The following is a 24,162-nucleotide window of genomic DNA, read 5'->3' as shown; positions in this document are numbered from 1 at the left end:
CACACACACATGCAAACACGCACACATACATAGAGACAGAGTGCACAGAGTGAATTGAAGAGGATGGGATCATATCTTAAAAAAAAAAATGAAATCAAGCAGTGAGAGAGAAATATTGGGAGGAGAAAGGGAGAAGTTATATGGGGCAAATTATCTCTCATAAAAGAGGCAAGCAAAAGACTTATTAGTGGTGGGATAAAGAGGGAAGGCAAGAGAAAAACATGAGGTCTACTCTCATCACATTCCACTAAAGGAAAAAATATAATGCACACTCATTTTGATAGGAAAACCTATCTCATAATACAGGAGAGTGGGGGACAGGGGCACAAGCAGGGTGGGGGGGAGGATGGAGGGGAGGACATGGGGAGGAGAATGCAATCCAAGGTCGACACTCATGGGGAGGGAAAGGACCATAAGAAAATAGAAGTAATGGGGGACAAGATAGGATGGAGGGAAATATAGTTAGTCCTATACAACACAACTAGTATGGAAATCATTTGCAAAACTAAACAGATTTGGCCTATATTGAATTGCTTGTCTTCCAAGGGGAAGAGGTGGAGAGGGAGGGAGCTAAAGAAGTTGGAACTCAAAGTGTTAGGACCAAATGTAATGTTCTTACCACTGGATAACAAGAAATACAGGTTAAGGGGTCAAGAAAGCTATCTGGCCCTATAGGACAAAAGAGAAGACAGAGACATGGACAGGGAGAGAGGATAGAGGAGAGAGCAGATTGGTCACAGGGGCAACTAGAATTCTTGGGTTTGGCGGGGGAGGGGATAAAAGGGGAGAAAATTTGTAACCCAAAATTTTGTGAAAATAAATGTTAAAAGTTAAATAAATAAAAAAAAAAAAAGAAATTGCTTCTGTTTGGTAAATAAAGATGAGCAGCAAAATGACAGACAAGAAAGATTGAATTATCTCTAAGAAGAATTAACTTCTTCATAAAGTAGTTGGTGTTCACACTCATTTAGGATCTTTAAGCCAGAGGTTGAATGCTCCAGTTGGTTATAGTTTTGGAGATAAATGCCTTTAAACTTATGTTGCTAATCAAAATGACAGCCTAGAGTGAACCAGTGAACTTTATCACACTATTGCATACAACATAAACATACTCTTAAAACATTACCTTGATTTTTTATTAATTTTTAAGAAATATTTATCTGATATAAAGAGATTACTTTTAGTTATAATTAAGATTTATACAGTATTTCTCTTGTGCTTCAAATTTTTTCTATTTACTTCATTCTTGTCCATCTTCTTCTCTGGGTCCTCTACAAAGGATTCAGTCAGTTTTCCTGATTACATTTTATCAATACCAGTTAGTATCACATTTGGATTAATCCTCATATTATCCCTTACTTTAACAGCATGACCAGCCCGCCTCCCTTTCTCAGCATAATGATACACCACACACCATTTGTTGCTCACAGCAAACTTATTTGTTCCAAACTTGGCTCTCTCCATTGTCTTCTTGGTCATTCAAATTTTGATTCTTCATGATTGTAGTGTTCCAAGATTGTAACCAAACAGTATAACTGGAAGAATATTTGTATGGAAAATAAGGGTTTGGGCACTGAGGATATGTAGTTTCTTGAATGCACTATAACCTACTCTCTTTGGCCTATTCCATTCTCAACCCATTTCTTGTTCCTCTGAAATACTTGTCCCAAATATATGTATTTTTTGTTACTATTCAGTCATTCAGCTGTATCTAGCCTTCATGACCCTACAGACCATAGCATACCGGGCCCACTTTCCCTCAAAGTCTGTCCAAGTTTATTTTCATTGTTTTCCAGGACACTATCTATTTCATCCTCTGCTGTCCCCTTTTCCTTTTGCCTTCAATCTTTCCTAACATCAGGATGTTTTCCAGTGAGTCCTATCTCATTGTGTGGCCAAAGTATTTAAGCTTCAGCTTCTGTATTTAATTTTTGTAAGTATTAACCAATTTAATCTTCTTACTGTCCAAAAGTCTTTTCCAGCACCACAGTTTGAAAGGGTTGATTCTGTGGTCCTCAGCCTTCCTTATAGTCCACTTCTTATGGCCATACATTGCCATTAGAAAAAACATAACTGACTATATGGACCTTTGTCATTAAGGTAATGTCTCTGCTCTTTAGTATGCTCTCTAGATTTTCCATATATACGTATATTTATGTTATTATTATATTATTCCATATATATTTGCTATAGTTTTCCTTCCAAGGTTCAAGTGTCTTTTAATTTCACAACTGCAGTCATGATCTGCAGTGAACTTTGAGCCCCCAAATATAAAATCTGACCCTCTATTCCTCACACATGGCATCCCATCTCCTGGCGTCTTCTTTAGCAGTAGAATGGACTTTTTTTCATACCTCCCTCTTATAAAATCCCTTATTTGCATCAAGACCCAGTTCAAGCACCACTTTCTACCCTACCACCAAGAGTAGGGGATAGGTGTTGTGAAATAGAATGTAGTAGAGCTAAGGCAGTTTGAGTTACCCAACCCCCTTTTAGACTACTCACTAAGTTTCTGTTTTCTGCCTCAAGGAAGCCTCTGCCTTTTAGTTCTTTGGAAAAGAAGAGATGACTAACATAAACTCAATGAATGAGTAGATTACCACTCATTCCCACCCAGATTTTCTTTGATTGGTTGCTCTTCTATTTCCAGGGGAGAGGTAGAACATTTAGTGATGTACCTTAATTACCTTATTAATTACAATGTTAATTATAATAACTGTCATTTTTCTAGGTTTTCAAAGTTCTTTAGAAATATTAGCTTATTTTATCCTCATGACAATTCTGTAAAGGTAGGTACTATTATCATCCCCATTTTACAGAAGAGGAAACTGATGCACAGAGAGGTTAAGTAAGTTGCCCTGGGTCTCACAGCTGGGGATTGAGTAACATGTTTTGAACTTGAGTTTCCCTGGCTCCAACTCCAGTGCCACTCAACTGTATTTTGGTAAAAGGAGAATAATATTATATGCAACTAATTTTCACTCTGAGAAAGGGGCATATAGTTTTCTCATACAACTTCAGTTTCAGGCAATGGAGTTTTTTCTCAGTTGAAAATGTAAATAATATGAATATGATGTAATTTGTGCCCCTTAAGGAGACTGATACAGAGTAGTTAGACTGATTGGAGGAGAAATAGGGGAGAGCCATGTCAGAGAAATCCAAAAGGGATATCAGGATATTCAGGAGGAGGTGATATCATGTTGGGGAAAGATCAAGAATGTTGAAAACTAAGAAAAAGTCATAAGATTTTGTGGTTTAGATCATTGGTTGGATAAGTGATTTTGACATGAATGAATAAGCAATTTTTTAAATTTTATTAATTTTATTTATTTTCAGTGTTCTACAATTACTACCATATAACTTAGATTTTTTTTTTCTCCTCCCTTCCTCCTTCTTCCCCGAGACGGAATACAATTTTATATAGGTTCTACACATACATTCCTATTAAATACATTTTCACTATAGTCATGCTGTGTAGAAGAATTAAAATGAATGGGAGAAATCATATAACAAACCAAAATGTAAGACAAAAGAAAATGATCTGCTACATTCTGCAATTGAATTCCATGGTTCTTTCTCTGGATGTGCAAGGCATTTTGCCTTAAAAGACCATTAAGATTTTTTTTAAGTCCTTTCATTGCAATGAAGTTCCAAGTCTACCAGAAGAAACTGTCGCATACTGTGGTCGTTGCTGTGCACAAAGTTCTCCTGGTTCTGCTCCTTTCACTCAGCATCAGATCATATAAGTCTTTCCAGGCCTCTCTGAAGTCTTCCTGTTCATCATTTCTTATAGCACAATAGTATTCCATTACATTTATATACCATAATTTATTCAGCCATTTCCCAATTGATGGGCATCCCCTTGATTTTCAGTTTTTGGTCACCACAAAGAGAGTTGCAATAAATATTTTTGTACATGTGGGACCCTTTCCCATTTTTATGATCTCTTGGGGATACTGTCCTAGAAGCGATATTGCTGGGTCAAAGGGTATGCATATTTTTGTATCTCTTTAGGTATAGTTCCAAACTGCTCTCCAGAATGGTTGGATTAGCTCACAGCTCCACCAGCAATGGATTAGTGTTCCAACTCTCTTACCTCTTCTCCAACCTTTTCTCATGTTAGACAATCTGATAGGTGTGATGTGATACCTCAGAGCTGTTTTGATTTGCATCTCTCTAATCAATAGTGATTTAGGGCATTTTTTCATATGACTGTAGATATCTTTAATTTCTTCCTCTGAAAACTGCCTGTTCATATCCTTTGACTATTTATCAATTGGAGAATGACTTGTATTTTGGTACATTTGACTCAGTTCTCTATATATTTTAGAAATGAGGCCTTTATGGAATAAGCAATTCTTAAAAGAAGAATTGCAAACTGCATTCAGAACCTTTCATAACCTAGTGCCTGTGCTACCTTTTGGGTCTTTTTTACATTACTAGACCCATCTACATGTACTCTGCTATTCAGTGCCACTGTCCTTGCTTTTCTGTGCATGTTCACTGGCTTGAAATTCCCTCCATCCTCATTTCTCCTTCCTGGCTTCCCTGACTCTCTTCAAATCCCAATTAAAATCCCACTTTCTACCAGAAGCCTTTGCTGATCCCTCTTAATACTAGTGCTTTCCCTCAGTTGACTATCTCCAATTTGTCTTGTTTATTTCTTGTTTGTACATAGCTGTTTGTGTGTTGCCTCTCCCATTAGATTCTGAGCTCCTTGACACCAAAGACTGTATTACTGTCTTTTCTTGTGTCTCCAGTGATTTGCACAGTGTGTGGCACATAGTAGGTACCTAATGAAGCTTGTTGCCTTGACTGACAACCATATGAAAGATTGCTCCAAACCCTTTTACTAAAAGAAATGCAAATCAAAATAACTGTGAGATTTTACTTCATGTGCAGGAAATTGGTAAAGTTGACAAACGGAAATAGTCATTTCTGGAAGGGTTGTGAGAAGACAGGCACAATAACACTGTGGGTGGAGCTGTGAATTTGTCCAGCCATTGTAGAAAGTATTCATGACCAGATTGTTTCCTGAGAGAGCCCACCTCTTGAAATATACCCCAACAAAGTCAGAAATAGAAGAAAAAGAAAAAGTCCCCATAGACACCTAAATGTTCGTTGTATGTCCTTGTTATGTTGGAAAAGAACTGGAAACAAAGTAATTATTGATTGAGTGGGGAATGGCTGGACAAATTGTGGCAAATGAATGAAGTGGCATATTTCTGTTCCATAAGTCAAATAACATGAAGAATTCAGAGAAGCATGAAAATAAATAAATAAATGAATGAATGAATGAATTTTATATATATATATATATGTGTGAATGTTCCTGAACTGTTGCTGAATGAAGTAAGCAGAAGCAGGGAAACACAATACAAGATAACCATGACATGTAAACAAAAGACTAAAATGAAACTGAAATTATAAGAGCAGTGCTTGCTGGAAAAGAGTTGAAAAAATGCAACTCTCTTTGCAGATATGGGAAACTGTTGGGTGCAGAGTATTATAGATATGTAGAATGTGTTAGTTAGTATGACTGAACTGCTTTCCCCCACCCTCTGCCTTAAACCCTTGTTACAAAGGAAGGAGCCCATTCTTTTGATTTTGCTTTACTATTTCTTGGTGTCTTATAATGTCATTTGCCTCCCCTTGCCAAATTCTAGTTTTCAAGGAGTTATTTTCTTCCAAAAGATTTTGAATCTCTTTCTAATTGGTTGCCTTTCTTTTCATAGTTTTCTTGATTTTATTGGACTGCTTTTATTTGCTTCCTGATTTTTCCTTGATCTCTCTTATTTGATTTGTAAAGTTCCTAGAAATACCTGTTTTATTTCTTGAGTTCAGAGTAAAAGAAATAAAATTTAAAAAAATTAAAAAACAAAGAAAGGACCCCTGGATAGAAAACGGATAAGGGAGAAATATATTCAGAAATGAATATAAGAAAGTAAAAGGCATTGTTAAAATATATTTTTTTAAAAAATTGCTACTCATACATACCTTTGAGATTATCTAATCCATTCATTCCCAGCGTGGGCAACAGCTGTTGGACATGATCTTGGGGGGAGAGAAGGATGGATGGGAAGAAGAAGAGTGGTGGAACATTTATTGTATAAAGTATGTATATGGAATTACCAAAAAGCAGTTACCTTTTGTGAACTGAATAAATAGTATATATTATAGTTTACATGGTACTGGTTTTCAAATATGTATCAATACTGCTGTGATTAATAAATTCATTTCAAAACAAAAAAATGATCCTTGGTAAACTTGAAAAGAGTTGACTTGTTTAGTAATGAGATCTGAAGCCAAAGTGCAAAAGACTGAGAAGGGAAAGCAATATATACAGCTTTTATTCATGATTGCTTGAAAGAAAGATCTAAAAAAGGTCACAGCTATGGGTATTAGTATGCTTCAAATGTATAAGTCTATATATAATTGGGAAAATAGTGTGATAATTTTCTGAATGTCAAGTTTTACATACAAGTAATCAAATATTGACAGTTTAATTTCTTGTTTAAAGAAAAAGTTAAAACACATAAAATGAAACTCATGATTTTCTTGAATATTTAAATATGCATTTGTTTACTATATTTTTCTTTTATTCTAGTTACCATTGCTGCACAAGAAGAAGAAGGTAAGCATTTTTTTTTTGTAATTAATTACAAGTTGGAATAATTTTGGCATGTCAAGGACATACTCCCTTTTAATTCATGTTATAGTAATTACATTAATGCCTATGTTTTTCTGAAGGGGGAACAATACATATGTTTCAAAGTTAAACATTAAAAAATATATACTGTTGGGTACTAGACTTTTTTCCCCACCTGCTTAGCATCTTTCCATTTATATTTGGTTGGTTCTCTAAATGGAGATTAATAATTAGTGATGGAATTACCATAGCACCCTTACTGGATGTTTACTTATATAAATATTTAATCTAATTTCTCTCTTCTTAATCCTTTTACTACATGTAGTAGGAGTAGTAGTCCTTTAGTTTTTCCAAGACTGATACTAACAAGGTCATTGTGGATCTAGCTATCATGAAAGAATAATTAGTTGGAACATGAGAAAGAGATTGAGAAAGAGGTTAACTGAATTGTGTATGGTGGCCAACCTATTTTTTGGCAATGAAAAATGCTACCACTGCATGGGACATAAATGGTATTTGCCTTAGGAACTCTTTTAAGTTTGCATAATTATATAAGTTGATCTCTTATTTTTTGGGAAATAATCTATGTTATCAGACTCAAGTCTAGTAATTAAACTAATTATTAGTCACAGTGTCATCACATTTTGAAAAGGGACTTTTCAAAAATTAAATAAAATCATGTAGGATGAACATATTGAAAGAAGAATCTTTCCCAAAATGTCACACAAGTAGAAAGCAGATTTCAGAAACACTAAGAAGTGAGAGATTCCAAAAATAAAATGGTGATTACAGAAATAGAAGAGTGTGGGGGAAAGGCAATGGGATGTTGTTGATGTTCTGAATCTGTGACCTCATCAGTGAGCTCTCTCTAGTGCTATAGCTTCCAACCCATCATCAGTACTCTCTTCATTGGTGAGATTGACATCCAGTTTATTGTGACTCTTGCCTATAACCTTTCATAAATCCTTTGCAGATTGTTCACCCAACATTTGGAGGCTTTCTTTTAGTTCTTTCGAAATAGTGTGATAATAATGACTGTTATTATGATTGTAACTAGCATTTAGATAGTACTTTAAGGTTTACACTTTACAAATATTAACCTCACAACAATGTTGAGGTAGGTGCTCTTGTTATCCTCATTTTACAGGAAAAAAGCAGACAGAGATTAAATGACTTATCCTAATAGCCTTAGGCCAGATTTCAGCTTGCGTCTTGTTGGCCCCAAGTCCAGTGCTCTATTCATTAAACAACTTAGCTACATCCAGTGGAACATGTAGACTGTACATCAGTCAGTTTAGTGCCTGTTATGTGTCAGGCATTGTGCTAAGTGCTGAGGATAAAAAGAAAGGCAGAGCAGTCGCTGCTCTCCAAGAGCTCTCAGTCTAATGGTGGAGACAGCATGCACAGCAGTAGTACAGAGAAGATGTGCACATGTTAAGTGGAGGTAATCGTAGACAGAAAACACTAATGATAAAAGACTGGGAAAGTATTCTTACAGAAGGTGGGACTTTAGCTGAGATTTATACCCCTTTTACTACATAACTAAACCATTTCTTTTTCTAATTATAATAATATTTCTCACATACTTATTTTTAATTCATGCCCTTCCATTGCCCTTTGGGTGATCCACAGTATTAATTCTTCAGAGACTGTCATATTTCATAACTCATATCCATATAGCATCTCATGAGGAATGCCTTTGTTTAAAAGGTAGACCTTTATTTCAGGAAGAAACTTGGAATCCTTAAAAGCGCAGTGCTTTTCCCAAAGGCAGGCTACTATTTCTGGAGGCAGAAGGCCTGGGTTCAGATCCTGCTCCTGATCCCTCCTACCTGTATGACTTTGAACATGTCACTCCAGGGGTCCAGCTTCCTTATCTATCAAATTAATTTGAGGGTCTTTGAGGTCCCTTCCCACTGATAAATCTATGATCTTGTGATTCATTTCTCCTCCTATTCAATTCTGAACCTAGTTCATCATCCATTTTACTGTCTGTCCAAAGTATATGTATTGATAGACCAGTTCTATGGGTTGTCCCTTTAATTGCATATCATAATCTAGGTAATAGGCAATCTTCATGCACTTGGATTTTCCTGTATGATAGGCCAACCTCCTTTGAGTGACTGGATTTCATTTAGGAGGGTCGGAAGTATTCTAGAGTTCAATTCAGTCAGTATAATGTTACCCACAAAAAAGCATCTGGAGGATCTCAGGGTCTATAGGAAATTTGTCTTCTCTGTACAGTGACAATAGCAAACTAGAGGGTCATTGAACCAAGTTTTCTCCCTTAAATCTTTCAAGCAGTTGTGCATATAATTCCTTGACATATGCATAAGACACATTGAGAGACTGACAGCATTTTGCTTTACTGAGTCAGATGCTTTTATTATAATCAACAAACATACCAGTGGGCTCTTTTATTTGTAAATTTCAGTTACTTGTAACTGCTATGGAATGATGATCTGCTATGGAATTATTTGCTAAGGTCTGTTTGTTCCCTTCTCTTACATTTATTTTTTTCCCATTGTTTTTTATTCTAAACTTAAGAAACATCTAATAAAATGATCATTTCAGCATGCATTGTAGAACATGAAAGGATTATACTTGAAACTAAATCTATTATGTAGAAATTTTCTTTTTAAATATATCATAAATTCAAAATATAACTTTTAAAGCTATTCTCATATTTGATTTCTTCTGGCCTTCTGTTCTCGTTTTGGGGAGGAAGGCTCACCGTTTCCATTTTTTCCTCCCAACTTCCCTCTCTATTGAAAAAAAACCTATAAAACTCCTGTAACAAATATGTGTAGTCAAACAAAACAAATTCCTACATTTGTCATATCCAAAAATGTATATTTCTTTCTGCATCTTCTCTAATGCCTTCACCAACCATACCCTCAATTCACATACAGATTATTTTCATAAGGATTTGGGGGATATTTGAAAGTACAAATAAGTTCATAGATACATATTCTCCATGAGTGGCAATCTTGATCTTAGACAAAAGCAAAAACAGACCTAATTAAAAGAGATGATGAGGGAAATTACATTTTGCTAAATGGTTCCACAGACAACGAAGTAATATCAAAAATTTTTACGGTATTTTCTCTGAAAATGGCCTTGTTCCTCAAATAAATAGAGAAGTGAGTCAAATTTATAAAAATAAGCCATTCTCCAGCTGATAAATGATCAAGGGATGAACAAACAGTCTTCAGAAGAATAAACCAAAGCTTATCTATAGTCATATTTAAAAAATGCTCTACATTACTACTGATTAAAGAAATACAAATTAAAACAACTGTGAGGTATCACTTCACATCTAATGACAAGGGTTGCTGGGGAGGAGGGAAGATAGATACACTATTATTGGTGGAATTGTGAACTGCTTCAACTATTCTGGAGAACGATTTGGAGTTATGCCCAGAGGGATACAAAACTATGCATACCCTTTGATCCAGTAATAACACTACTAGGTCTGTACCCCAAAGAGATTGAAAAACAAGGACCTATACATGCAAAAACATTTATAGCAGCTTTTCTGTGTTGGCAAAGAAGAGTTTCTGCTCCAGCCCCTTATTATTAATTCTTTGTATTTTGGGTTCAAGTGTGTCTCCTGAAAACAATATATTATTTAATTCTAGTTTCTAATCCGTTTTGCTGTCTGCTTCCATTTTATGAGCAAGCTCATCCTATTCACATTCACAGTTATGATTATTCTGGGCAGATAGGTGGTGCATTGGATAGAACACCAGTGCAAGAGTCAGGAGGACCTGAGTTCAAATGTCACCTCAGACACTTGACACTCACTTGCTGTGTGACCTTGGGCAAATCACTTAACCCCAAATGCCTCATCCTGGGTCATCTTCCAGTCATCCTGATGAATATCTGGTCACTGGATTCAGATGTCTCTGGAGAAGTGAGGCTGGTGACCTGCACAGCCCTCCCTCACTCAAAACAAAGTCAAGTGCAGGTCATGTCATTATTTCTCTGATGGCATGGTCTTCTTTGGCGACAAAAGATGGACATACACACACTATTCTCCATAGCCTTTTTTTGGTCATTAGGGCTGTGATTTTTTTCTAAGTGTTTGGGATATTAATAATATTAATAATAGTTGCTTGTTAATGTTACACTGCTTGTCAGAATAAAAATATTTTGTTTGGATCTCTTAGCAGGCAGAATATAATAACAGATGTAAATTAGGATGAGTCTTTTCCTTCTAGTCAAAACTACACTTACACAAAACCATAGAATTTCAGAGTTGAAAGATACCCCAGCAGCCATCTTGTCCAGCCTATATGAAAAAGATTATCTTCTATAACTTATCTGATAAGTGGTCATCTAGCCTCTGTTTCAAGACCTCTGCTGAGGATGAGCCCTCTATTTTATAAGGTGGCTCATGCCACTTCTGTATAGCTCTCGTTGTTAGAAAGTTTTTTTTTACTCCTAACTTTCACCCATTTTTTTTCTGTTCTTTCCTTGAATCTTCTCTGCATCTTTACACTGCTTTCATTTTTTTTTTCTTATTGCAATGGCTCCCTTTGAATATTTAAACTGTCAGCCCAGTCTTGGTCTCACTTTTATAGTATTTTAGTTCATGTGATCCTACCTAGCATTCTTATGGAATCTTTGAAATTACTTTCCCAAAATCTAGGGTGAATGTTGGATTTTTACCTGGCTTTTCTCTCCTTTGTCACAGATTTTAATAAGTAGTGTATTTTGTTCACTGTGGTTTACATCATTTTCACCCTAGCAATTAGTTTCTTCCTGTTAGGAGAGAATCTGATCCAGAAGAACCCTGATAGGTAGACAAAATCAAGTATCTTATAACAATCAAAATTATTCTAGGTGATTACATTGTTTTAAACACCTGAAAATACTGCAGACCAGAAGACAGTAAATTGTCTGAAGAGGCTTTAGGATATTAACAGAACAAAATAGAGGACATTATCTCAGGGTTACCTAGCTGTGCAATTTTAATTACTGTAACTTTTATAACCAGCAGCTTCTGTTTCTTGAATACTCTTGCCATCTCTGCTACATGTCCATGGTTTAGCTGACTTAATTTTACTTCTGTCTCAGGGAACATACATGGAGAACATTCATCTAGGGATAATTGTGGCCAAGGCAACTCACAGCTCCAGCCTTGCAGCCACTGACATCTTCTGTCCATCTCATTGTATTTGCTACTGGTCTCATGGCTGCTGAGCTGTTCTCTGCCATTTGCTGGGCTTCAACCCATCAGTCTCTTCAAGGCTACCTACCATTCTTTTCTACCATTGTTAGGGTATAACTGTATAACTGACAGGAGTCACATGGTGGCCAGAAGAAGTGATAAAAGGAAAGCTGACAAGAGTGAGGAACTGAATCCATACTTCACAGAACTGATCCCCTTAATAAAATAAATTTGTTCTATAAAACCTAGACTTAGTCAAAAGGCCACACTCAAGGACCTAGAAGAGGCCACAGGTTCCCCACCCTGATACAACAGGTAGTGAGGGATACTATCAGGGTTTAGTGCCTCTATGGGAGAACTCTAAGGCTCTTTAGTGCTTTGCTTAGGGCAGTGAGCTACTTTGTTCAGCCAGGTACCCCTTTCCCCCCTAGAAATCCTAGGATATGACAAATATAGTTTTTATATAAATTGTAGAGTACATTGTATATAAATTTGTATTGTATATATATATAAATTTTGGATCGACAAATATACTTCAGCAGAAGTCCCAGGGTGAGATTGTTAATTCTTTTGGCTGTTTTTTTTTACTTATCCAATTATTCAATTTGGATTTAGAAAATTCCTTTTCACTCTTGTAAGATATTTGATGGTCAGTCTGTCTCCAAACCCATTTTTAGAGACTCCTGCATTACCCCATAGGAACTATATGGGAACTGGGTCAGCAACTGGCTTCCAAATCAGCATGCAGATAAACCTAGGAACAAGAAAAAAAGGGGTTGTTGAATTATTTAGGGACTTGCCTTCATTCAGTTTTCCTTTCTTTATTTTATTATACATATCTGCCAGGAGAAATTGCTGACTTTCAAAATGTGTTCAAGTGCTGGTCTCCCCACAAAGCACTGAAAGAAATATAGAATAACATACAAGGTGATACAGAGGAAAATCAGCGGTACTTCAACTGTATGTATGTTGACTATTATAACTATAAAAGAAGGAAGGAAGGAAAAAGGCCATAAATGGTTCAACTTCAGCAAGTCTGTGAGGAGATTCAAAACAAAATAATTTCTTTGTTTATTTAATTGGTTTCCATTCTGCCACATAAAAAACCGGGTTTGGGATAAGTAAGATTTTAACTCTCGGTATTGTCTGTTTATTTGATTGTTTTTATTGATGGTTGCTCTGTTCCTAAGTGTAGTAGGCACATAAAATGGGCTAAGTTAAAGAGGTTCAGAAGTGCATGAAATTTTGACTTCATTGCTCTCCCAAATATCTGCCCTGGGCAAAATGTCATCCTTGAAATATCTCACAACTTGGAAGAAATTGACCATTAACTTTCCAGGGCTTTTTAGTCCTTAATCTTCAGCCCTTCTGTCTCTCCCTCTTCTTTCTGTCTCTCTTATTCCTACCCCTCTTTGCCCCTTCTCTCATCTCCCAGACTTCTGCTAGAAGTCTACTCGATCTCCTCTCTTAGTCCATTTAAAATTTAAAGACTAGGCATTCAGCAGCCTTTGCTGGAAATTTGTCTTCTCATTCTCTGATCTGAAAATTTGCTCCCAGCAAATCTAGAAATAATTGAGATTGTAGATGTCTCATTCATAGCTGTTTTCAAAGTGTCTGTCTGTCTGTCTGTCTGTGTCTGTCTGTCTGTCTGTCTCTCTCTCTCCCCCTCTCCCTCCCTCCCCCCCCTTCTCTCCCTCCCTCCTCAATTAGACCACTAAAAGTTCTTGGGGAAGGCCCATTACTTCCCAAATGCATCTTTCGTCATGGAAATAGTTTCTTTGTACTGTTGTACTGTACTGGGTTTTGGTTTTTGTTTTAGTCTCAATGTTCTTTGCTCTAATGTTGAGAATCTTAATAAGAGACTTATAAATTCCTTTATATCACATCATATCATATTTCTGGGTCCCAAGTGAACATTTTTATCATCCCAGAGGACCCTCTTTCTTCTTTCTCTCCTTTTAATAATGCCTATGACGTGGTCCATTGTGCCACCTCTCTGCTCCATGTAGACTAGTTTTTCCCAAGAAACCATCCTTGAAGCTTAATTGTCCATCCTAGACTAAAACTTGAACTACTGACACAGCCGCCTGCTTATTTAAGCCGTAAAAAGCCCAGCATAGGTCAGATCTGATGGGCTTCCTACTGCCATGAGGGACAGTGAATCTAAAGTCATGTCTTGATAAAGAAACAAGAACTGTATCCAAATGAACCAGTGTTATAACTGCTATGTTGTTATTGAGTAAACTTCCATTTGCAAAATATTATGTGGTCTACAAGTACCTCATTTCATTCTAATACCAAGCCTAAACCAATCTGACTGGCTCAGAACAGCTATCAACTACAATTTCTTTGGAGCATTCAGATTGAAATTTCTCATATACTGCTTTTAATTCCTCCCTGCTAAGCAGCTTAGGTGGGATGGTGGATCTGGACCTGTAGTCATAAAGACATGACTTCAAATCTAGGATTAGACACTCAGTAGCTCTGAAACCCTGGGCAAGTATCTTAACCTCTGTTTGTTTCAGTTTCTTAATCTGTAAAATGGGTATAATAATAGCACCTACCTTCCAGGATGGCTGTAACAATCAAGTAAATTAGATATTTGTAAAGCACTTAGCAAAGTGCCTGGCATATGGTAGGTATTATATAAATAGTAGTTATTATTTTTAATCATCTTTGTGCATTTCCCTTGGATATTATTTTTATAAGGTTTATAATCCCCCTTTTTTGACTAGAAACTTAGGTCTCTTTTCCTGGATCTGTAGTTGGAAAAGTTGGTTTAAGTCTCAGCTGTTATTTTCTTATACAAGTCTCTTAACCTTTTTGGACTTCAAGTTTTCTCATCTCTCAAATGAAGGAGTTATAGTAAGGGATCCAGGTCCAAATTCTGTCATTCAGTGAATGTAAGCTACATCTCCTGCTTAAGATCCAGGCTGTTGATCTTGATTCCCAACAAACCATGCTTTTACAGTGCAGGTGTGTGGGGTAATACTTCCTTTGGAAAAGCCAATGTATGAACTAGATTGCCACTGAGGTCCCATCCAACACTCAAATTCTGTGATCTTGTGCAAAGATAATTGTCTTTTCTACATATCTGCTTGGGCTTCTCTAAAGTACTTGGTTACCTGCCATTATTCTTATATATTGTATTATAATATGTACATTTTATCTCCTCTACTAAATTGTAAGTTCCTTAAGGGAAAAGATTGTTTTTACTTATCTCTAAATAATCGTCATCATGTTTCAATGTCTTTCTCATAGTTCAGTGATTCTTGAATTGAATGCCCAAAGCAGTAAAAGTCTGTCTGTCATTTTACAAATCTAAAAAGACTTTTTTTTGTTATGACTAAATTTAAATTAAATTAGTTTCCTTGAAATCTGCCTGTACTTTCTTCCTACTAAAAGAAAATTTCTGACTTCAACTAATTTTTTTTGAATCTTCAGAGAGACCCATGACAATGACAAGCTTCCCTAAGTAGAAGTAGAAAAGAGGAACATTTCTCACATAAGAAAGGAAATCTTTTAAAGTTATTTTAATGTGCTTCCTTTAATGGACCTCTGTAATTTTGTTTGCCTTTGTCCTCCTTTTTGCCTAAACTTTTCGTAATCCTTCTGCAATAAAGCTTATTCAACAGCCAAATCTCTAATACTTCCTGGCCAGATTTTTTTTTCTACGTATATTTCCATCCGGGCTGAAATTCTCCCCTTATGACTTCCTGTTTATTTTCAGGAATTCTCACCATAAGCTTTTTATTTTTAGCAAGGGGAAATTGAATCCCACTAACCAAGTAGTGGTTATTAAAATCTTAGGTAGAAGTCATTCTCCCATTCATTGGAGAGTGCCTACCACCAATTCTGGTCCTGAATTCCAGTTCAGATTGTCTGCTATCTGAATTGCTCAGTCTCCCAAGCAGGAAATTAGCTTTCATTCCTCAGATTTTAGTTAGCATTTTACAACTCTCTTGTGCTTTTATCACGCTCTAGGATGTATACTATATCTCCCACAAGATTATAAAATGTGAAGGCAGAGTCTCTTTCTTGTTTAATTTTTCTTTCTTTCCTGTCACCTAAAATAGAAACTGTAGTAGTGATGCAGTTTAAGGGTTTCAAGGGACCCCCTCAAGGACCAGCGTACAGGAGAGGGTCATCTGGAATGAATTCACAGACTCAAGCCTTCTTTAAGTCAAGGTAGCAAAGGTTTATTGGAATGCCAATATGGCGGGCAGTGCTCCTTAAGGAACTTGCAACTTAACAGGAATGATGCTAAAGCTTATATAGGAAGAGTAGTAGATTATCTGACAGGTATACTAATTAGGTGATAACTTACAACTTTGGTCACAAGCATCATTCTCTACTGTAAACCAAGAGAAGGGGTTTCTCAGGGGTGTATTTTTGGTCTGTTACATCTGTAGCAAAATAGCTTTGAGAGTTGGTGTGTATAGCTTAACCTCTGGGTTGAATATAACTTTGGGAATGAATACATGATAATTTTGTAGTTACAAAATAGTCCTGTTTTTACAAGAGAATTTCTTCAGAGGTCAGCTTGTTCTTGTGATGGGTAAAGATTGTTTTACTGGGGCCCACTCATGAGTAATTATGGGGAAAAGGTAGTTTGTCTTACTGGGGCCCACTCATGAGTTTTTGCTAGCCATAGTATCCTTGGACTGGGGGGAAAACTATCAGGGATAGTGTTTTGAAGCTAGGGAGAAATGTGATCTTGGAATTGGTCCAAGCACAATCACATAATCACCCCATCAGTAGGATATTGGTTTCAAAAGAGTGAAGGTTAGAAGACAGTCCACTGAAATAACTGGCACAGTTAAAAAGCTTACTAAAACTGGAACTAGCAACATAGTGGGCTTAAGGATATCAGAACCTTAAGTAATCCCATAGCAAACCCGACTTGAAAATTGTTCCTACAGGTGGAGTCCAAATGGAAGGATCTAGTTGGTTCAATTCAATGTAGCAATTCATTGAGCCGTCTAGTAGACATATAATAAATGTTGAATTGAATTGAGTTGATACTTCTCTCTGGATTTCACATGGGCATCAGTTTCCAACTGTCTGTTGGTTTTTAGGTGCTCCTCTAGCTGGAAGAACAATTTTCATGTAAGGGTTGCTGTGGAATTGTTGAAAGTTTAGAGACCCCTAGCCCAATATCTGCTAGCTCAGCTAGCTCCCACTTTCATATTCATCTCAGTTGTACCATGATTATGTCTGTGAATTGACTTCTCACCCTCAGTGTTAATGCAATCATTGTATCATTCAGAATAACTAGTCCTCTGCTGGAATCCTTATAGCGTGGTTTGGGATTGCATATTTCAGGTTCTAAGTTGATCTGCTAATAGGTTCAAATGACATGGTCCAAACAACATTGCTGCCACCATGTTCTGGAAGTGTACTCAGGGTCTTCTTCCCATGTATGCTTAAACTCCAGACATTTCTTAGTTCTAGTACAACTTCTTGTACTCCATATTCTTTTTCCTTGCATGTTGAAAACTTTAGCCTTATCTGTTCGTTGTCTAGGCTATTCAAACAAATCATGTGGAAGACCATAGTTTGCCTTTAAACTATTTCATAGAGCTTTTCCTTCTTCTCTGTTCATGATACTCAGGAAAGGGAGGGTAAAAGAGAAGAAAGAGAGACAGAGATACCATACTACTAAAAATAAAAATTCTTCACCTCCCCTATCCCTAACTTTTTTCCCCCTTCAACCACCATGGGATACTTTCCCACTTTATGTAGTCTTTTATTTCTCCCTTCTTATTTAACTGTTTAGTGGCTTTAATTCTGAGCTAGGTAGCATTTGATTTGTTGTAAAATACTTGTTTATTTTTTATTGCTCTAAGTAGCTTGAGAGTATGCAAAGAAATTTCTTAAAGGATCTGTAACAAAATGGGACTTGTAAAAAATTATTTGAACAAAAATGTAAATGCAGATAAAAGTTTAAATTAATTTCAAATATTGAAGTATTGGAATGGAATCTTCACTTTGGAGAATTGAAAGATTCCATTTTATTACTGTGGCATTGAAAAATTCATTGGCTGAAAAATAGATCTTACTTGTAGTGCTTTTTTTCAAAGTATATCAGGGCTGTACTTTTTCTCTACTTTAGCTTTGGGCAGATGAATACTAAATTAGTAATAAAAAAAATTAGATAAATAAAAAAGCACTTATCTTCTAAGTCATGCTCCATCATGACTGAGATCTTGGGTACATATCACACTGCTGCTCAAATACTATAATAATACAACAGTAAATCTAAATGCCCTCAATATGCCAGCCCACTGCTAGATAATATTTACTGCTGATGTGGCATTGAGCTCTATTTTGGAGTACCAAATTAAGTGGTTACTTGGCCACCTTTTCATGGCCTATCATCTACACTCATCCCTACTTAGATTTACTTTTTAATCCTCTGCCTCTTCTGCAGAGAGCACAACTATGATGGATTGGCCATGTTGTTATGGTGAACTCACACTGGGCAAGTGTTCACACGGTGGTCAGACACTCTTGAGGTCTCCCTTAAGAACTTTGGAATCTATTGTATTGCATGGGAAACATTGACACAGGACTGCCCATCATGGCATTTCCTCATCAGAGAAAGAGCTGTGCTTTATGAGCAGAATTAAAACAGCTCAAAAAGAACACGAGTTGCCCATATTTAGATAACCCACTCTGAATGTTCACATGGACCATTTGTGTCCTACCTGTGGTAGAGCATTTTGAATTCTTATTGGTCTGATTAGCATAGTCGGATGCACTGTAACTTGACTAACATAATGATATCATTTTGGTCCTCTTTGAGAACAAAGGACAACAACCCATCCTCAGCCTCCATAGAGCATCTGCCTATAGAACATAAGATATGGGAAGGAGAGAAGTACTAGCAAGCCTCGTGAGCTCTTTGATTGTCTTCTCCAGAAGTCTGATGGGAGAGCCACAAGCAATCACACCACAGAAATAAGAGGGTGAAAGTCTAGATCACTCTATCTCAGCTCCTACAAGTTTATCAGAGCCCTGTCTATTCTTCATTTCCTCCAGTTTCCCAAATTGTGACTATTTCTCAAGGATGGATTTATATAACCAGGATAAACCAGCCATGAAGGCATCGCAAAACTGGCTTGCATGTTATCTTCTTTTTTTCCTACGTTGGGTATGGATAGATGACTTGATACCTATCCGTGGTGTGGATCCATAGCTCAGATCCATTTTTTCTGTGTCCAGTAGGTAATAAGCCAAATGTTCCTATTTTCCCTAGCCTTGCAATGTAGAAAAGATAAGTGAGTCTTAGCATTAAAGAGCTATAATTCCTGTAACCAAAATACAACAAATTTTTTTTGCTTTGACATTTATGGCATGACTTTGCTTTATTAGAGTGCATTTGGGTAGTTATACATACAACTTTTAATGATCCAAAGTTGCTCCCTAGTACTACGACCTATCTTTCAAATACCCATATTCTCTCAGTGATGCTTTATCATTGCAAATCTTGGAATACTACAGTCTCCAAGGAAGTAGGTTTCAGCATATTTCCAGTGATGACTTACATTTAGAATGTGGCTTCAAGGATAACATAGGAAAAATCTGTGATGGGATGGGGAGGGTGGGGCAAGTGGACTGGTGACAGGATTTTAGTATGCTTGAAATGTAAAAAGACCTAGCACGTTGAATACATCTTATGTGGGAAGATATATGGGAAAATATGGACTCATAAAGATGAGAATACAGTTATACGTCATGATCTGTATAAATGGAGGAGATACCCATCTTAGGAAGTGCACAGCTCCATTGAATCATTATGTCAAAGTTCAAGGGAAGTACTCTTCTTTCTAGGTAATCTGAGAAAATAGAAAGGACTGGAATGGGGTCTTTAAATCAATAATAATATACCCCAAAACAGCAATATTGTATATAATATTTCTTCTACCCTATCAAAAGAAAGTCTTTCAGTTTTATTGTGAAGATAAAGATAGTAGAACCCTTCCAACAAGCACCAAAAAATTTGTTGAACTTGAAGAATTTTAGGTCTGAGATAAGGAGTATAGAGTTTACTCTGTGGGTGTGAATTAAGTCCTCCTAGGGACTATGCCTTAATTTGGAGCTACCATAGTCTTAGAGGAATTAAAGTTGCAGATTGTTCAGAGAACAATAGATGGAATTATGGTGAATGTGAGAAAAATGCAAAATAGACCCAACCAAGCCAGTATACATGAGAAATGGAGTAAAAGATATTGTTAGAACTGTAGGACTGGAAAAGGGGATGTAGGCCAACCCTGTAGCAAAGACTACAGAGTAGTCTGTCTACTCCATTGGTGCCCATACAACATCACAGTAAAAATGTAAGAACAGGATGCTATCAAAATCAGTAAAATAGCTGGTCAGTAAGAAAAGATTAAGTACCTCCTATGTGCTAGGCACTATGGAGGTAATGAACAGACAGCTACGCTAACTGAGCAATAAGCTACAGAATGAAAACTGAGCATATATGAAGGTATGAGTATTCTGTTTGACTGTGGGTAAGGCACTAAATTTTCTGAGCCTGAGCCTTATTTTACTAACCTGGGAAATGATCATCTACCTGAACCACCTTCAGCAAGGTTGCTACTGGATATTAATGGGACCACATGTAATTGGAAAATTAGATAGGTTGGTCATATAGTGAAAATGAGAGGTTTTATTAGATAATCCAGGTAGTATATATTGTTATATCCAGAAGTGAAAAGGAAAGTAAAGGGAATAAGCATTTACATGGTACCTACTATGTGCTGGGTACTGTGCTAAGCACTTTTTACAAATATTATCACATTTGATCCTCACAGTAGTAGATAATTGTTATTATCACCACCTTATAGTTGAGAAAACTAAGGTTAAAGGACCTGCCCAGAGTCACATAGGTAGTAAGTGTTTGAACTTGGGTCTTCCTTGCGCCAGACCCAGTACGGTGTTCTCTATACTATGTCACAATCATATAAATATTTGCTAAACACCTCATATGCGCCAGGTACTGTGCTAGGCATTGGGATTCAAGTTCAAAGAATGAAACAAATTCTACTTGAAATGAGCTTATATTCTAATGGTAAGAAACAACAAATACATATAAAATACATGTGCCCCCAAAACTTTAATGAGTTCAAGTTTTACAGAACAAATCATTTTATTAAGGGAATTTATTCTATGAAGTTTGGATTCAGTCAAAGGGCTGCACTTGAGGACCTAGAGAGCCCTCTATGTGACCTCAAAGCTGCAGGTTCCCCACCCCTGCTGTAATAGTCTTAAACTGTAGTAAGATTTTTGGGACACCCTATATACAGCATAAATATCAAGAGAGACAGAAAGAGAGAGAGAGAGAAAGAGAGAGAGAGAGAGAGAGAGAGAGTGTGTGTGTGTGTGTGTGTGTGTGTGTGTGTGTGTGTGTGTGTGTGTGTGGCGCAGATATACACTCTGAGTAGTTAAATACAAGGGACTTTAGAGGGAGAGCACCCCGACTTGACTAAGTTCTGCTGGAGAGGGTAAACTCCAGCAACAGCTAGGAAGGAGATAGAGAGAAGGATATGTTTTTCTTTGCTGTGGAATGATGAACTTTTACCAAGGATAGGTCAGTTATTCAACAACCATTTATTAAACATGTACCGTATACTGCCTCCTAGCTTCCCTGGTTAATGAAAGAACTGAAGCTTAGTTAGATTAATCAATTTGCCTGATGTAGGGTAGTTGGGATTCCATTCCAGGTTTAACTTTTAGTCTTGTGTTCTTTCGACTCCACAGTACTACTAAGATCTTCTCTTTTTCAGTGTATGAGACAGGCTGTGTGTGAGGAGTAATTAAACACATATGGCACCATAGAGTCACTAAATTGATTATGAATACTAAAGAACTAGGTGGCACAGTGGCTATAAGCACTGGGCTCGGAATCAGGAAAACTTATCTTCATAGGATCAAATCACTCACCAGATGTATGACCCTGGGCAAGTCACTTAATACTGTTTGTCTCAGTTTCCTCAACTGTAAAATGACCTGGAAAAGAAAAGGGCAACCCATTTCAGTAACTTTGCCAAGAAACCCTAAATGGAATCAAAGTCCAATATGACCAAAATGACTGAACAACAATAAAATAAGAAGGGATGCAAAAAGATACTAATTTTGTGTATGTGCACTAGTCACCATTTAGACTTAATTATCAGTACAGTAATCAGTACAGTAATTTATGAATAAATTTTCTTGTAAGTTTCATTTGACTTCCAAAATAAATCTTATATACGTGTGTTGAAGCTTCATAAATTTTGACTTATTGGTTGCCTGCTAATGCTCCATGTCAACGTATAATTTAAAGAATAATTTAGAGAATATTGCATGTCACTTTCACTGCTGTAATAAACCATGAATATATCTTTTAAAACTTGACTTTCCTTTATGCTATTTATATTCTTCTCACCTGCTCCCTCCAAGTTCCTGTAAGTTTGATAGTCTGTACTTAGCTGCTCTCTGTGCAGAGAGGAAAGGTTCCTTCCAAAATGCCTTTTCAGTTAATTCTGAGCATTAACTGCTCTTAATTTCCCTCCAAGTTGATCTTGACTAATTCTTCAGAATTCTATACATACAGCTTCCAAGCATGCGCAGTACACACGTTTCAGAAATTGACATAACATGGCTATCGTTATTGTTATTGTTATTTAGTCATGTGTGACTATAATCTTATGGCTGGCCAGGCCCTTTTTTGTCCTCCAATCTCTCCCAAAGTCTGTCCAGGTTCCTGTTTGCTGCTTCTATGACACTGTCTTTTCATCTCATCCTCTGCCTTCTTGTCTTCAGTCCTCCTCAACATCAGAGTCTTTTCCAGTGAGTCCTGTTTTTCTCATTGTGTGGTCAAAGCTCCAGCTTCAATATTTGTCCTTTCAATGAATAGTTTGAATTCATTTCTTTAAGTATTGACTGATTGGATATCCCTGTTATCAAAAGTCCCTTGGATAACAAGGGATAGTTTATCTGTCAGATTTATGGAGAATGGAGGAATTTATGACCAAACAAGAGATAGAGAACATTATGGAATGCAAAATGGATAATTTTGATTACATTAAATTGAAAAGTTTTTCACAAACAACCCAATGCAACCAGGATTAGGAGGGAAGCATAAAACTGGGAAAGAATTTTTTACATCTAGTGTCTATGATAAAGGCCTTATTTCTAAAATATATAGAAAACTAAGTCAGATTTATAAGAATACAAATCATTCCCCCATTGATAAATGGTGAAAGGATATGAACAGGCAGTTTTTAGAGGAAGAAATTAAAACTATCTATAGTCATGAAAAAAGCTCTAAATCACTATTAATTAGAGAGATGCAAATCAAAACAACTCTGAGGTACCACATCACACCTATCAGATTGGCTAACATGACAAAACAGGAAAATGATAAATGTTGGAAAAAATGCAGGAAAGTTGTAACACTTAATTCATTGTAGGTAGAGCTATAGGCTGATCCAATCATTCTGGACAGCAATTTGGAACTAGACTGAAAGGGCTATAAAAATGTGCATACACTTTGAACCAGCAGTACCATTTCTAGGGCTGTATCCCAAAGAGATCATAAAAATGGGTAAAGTACCCATGTATACAAAAAATATTTATAGCAGTTCTCTTTGTGGTGGCCAAGAACTGTAAATCAAGAGGATGCCCATCAATTGGGGAATGGCTGAACAAGTGGTGTATGAATGTAATGGAATACTATTGTGCTATAAGAAATGATGAAACAGGGTAACAAACTTTCAGGGAAAAGAAAAGAAAAAGAAATGATGAACAAGACTTCAGAAAAACCTGAAAAGACTTAAATGAACTGATTGTGAGTGAAGTGAGCAGAACCAAGAGAACACTGTATACAGAAAGAGCCACAACGTGTGAGGACTGATTTTGATAGACTTAGCCCTTCTCAGCGATGCAAGGACCTAAAACAGTTAAAGGACTCATGATGGAAAATGCCATCCATATCCAGGGAAAGAGCTATGGAGTTGAGATATAGAGCAAAGCAGACTAATTTTTTTTTGCTTTGTCTTTTTTTTCTTTCTCATGGTTTCTCCCATTTGTTATAATTCTTCTATACAACATGACTGTTGTGAAAATGTGTTTAATAGGAATCTGTGTGTAGAGCCCATATCACATTGCATGCCATCTTGGAGAGGGAGGGGGAGAAAATTTAAAATTAATGGCAATAAATGTTGAAAATTAAAAATAAATTAATTAATAAATTGTAGCGGGGGGTAGTCTTCTGCAGTACCACAATTTGAAAGATTGCTTCTTTGGTGCTCAGCTTTCCTTATGTTCAATTCTCACAGCTGTACAT

At 36.5% G+C, this 24,162-nt stretch overlaps 1 protein-coding gene across 2 annotated transcripts in view; it reads left to right on the top strand.

The window, feature by feature from the left end:
- ZDHHC20 (zDHHC palmitoyltransferase 20) overlaps window positions 1-24,162 on the top strand; it is a 104,600-nt gene that overhangs the window by 29,233 nt on the left and 51,205 nt on the right. For both annotated transcript variants that reach the window (XR_011967567.1, XM_072611710.1), the window contains exon 2: window positions 6,608-6,634. Coding sequence is in view for 1 of the 2 variants with exons in the window: in XM_072611710.1 (XP_072467811.1) it covers window positions 6,608-6,634 (27 nt within the window). In the remaining variant the exon portion in view is untranslated. The remainder of the gene's footprint in view (window positions 1-6,607; window positions 6,635-24,162) is intronic.

The sequence above is a fragment of the Notamacropus eugenii genome, chromosome 5 (assembly GCF_028372415.1).
Source record: "Notamacropus eugenii isolate mMacEug1 chromosome 5, mMacEug1.pri_v2, whole genome shotgun sequence".
Lineage (NCBI taxonomy): Eukaryota > Metazoa > Chordata > Mammalia > Diprotodontia > Macropodidae > Notamacropus > Notamacropus eugenii.
This window is presented reverse-complemented; position numbering and strand designations above follow the sequence as displayed.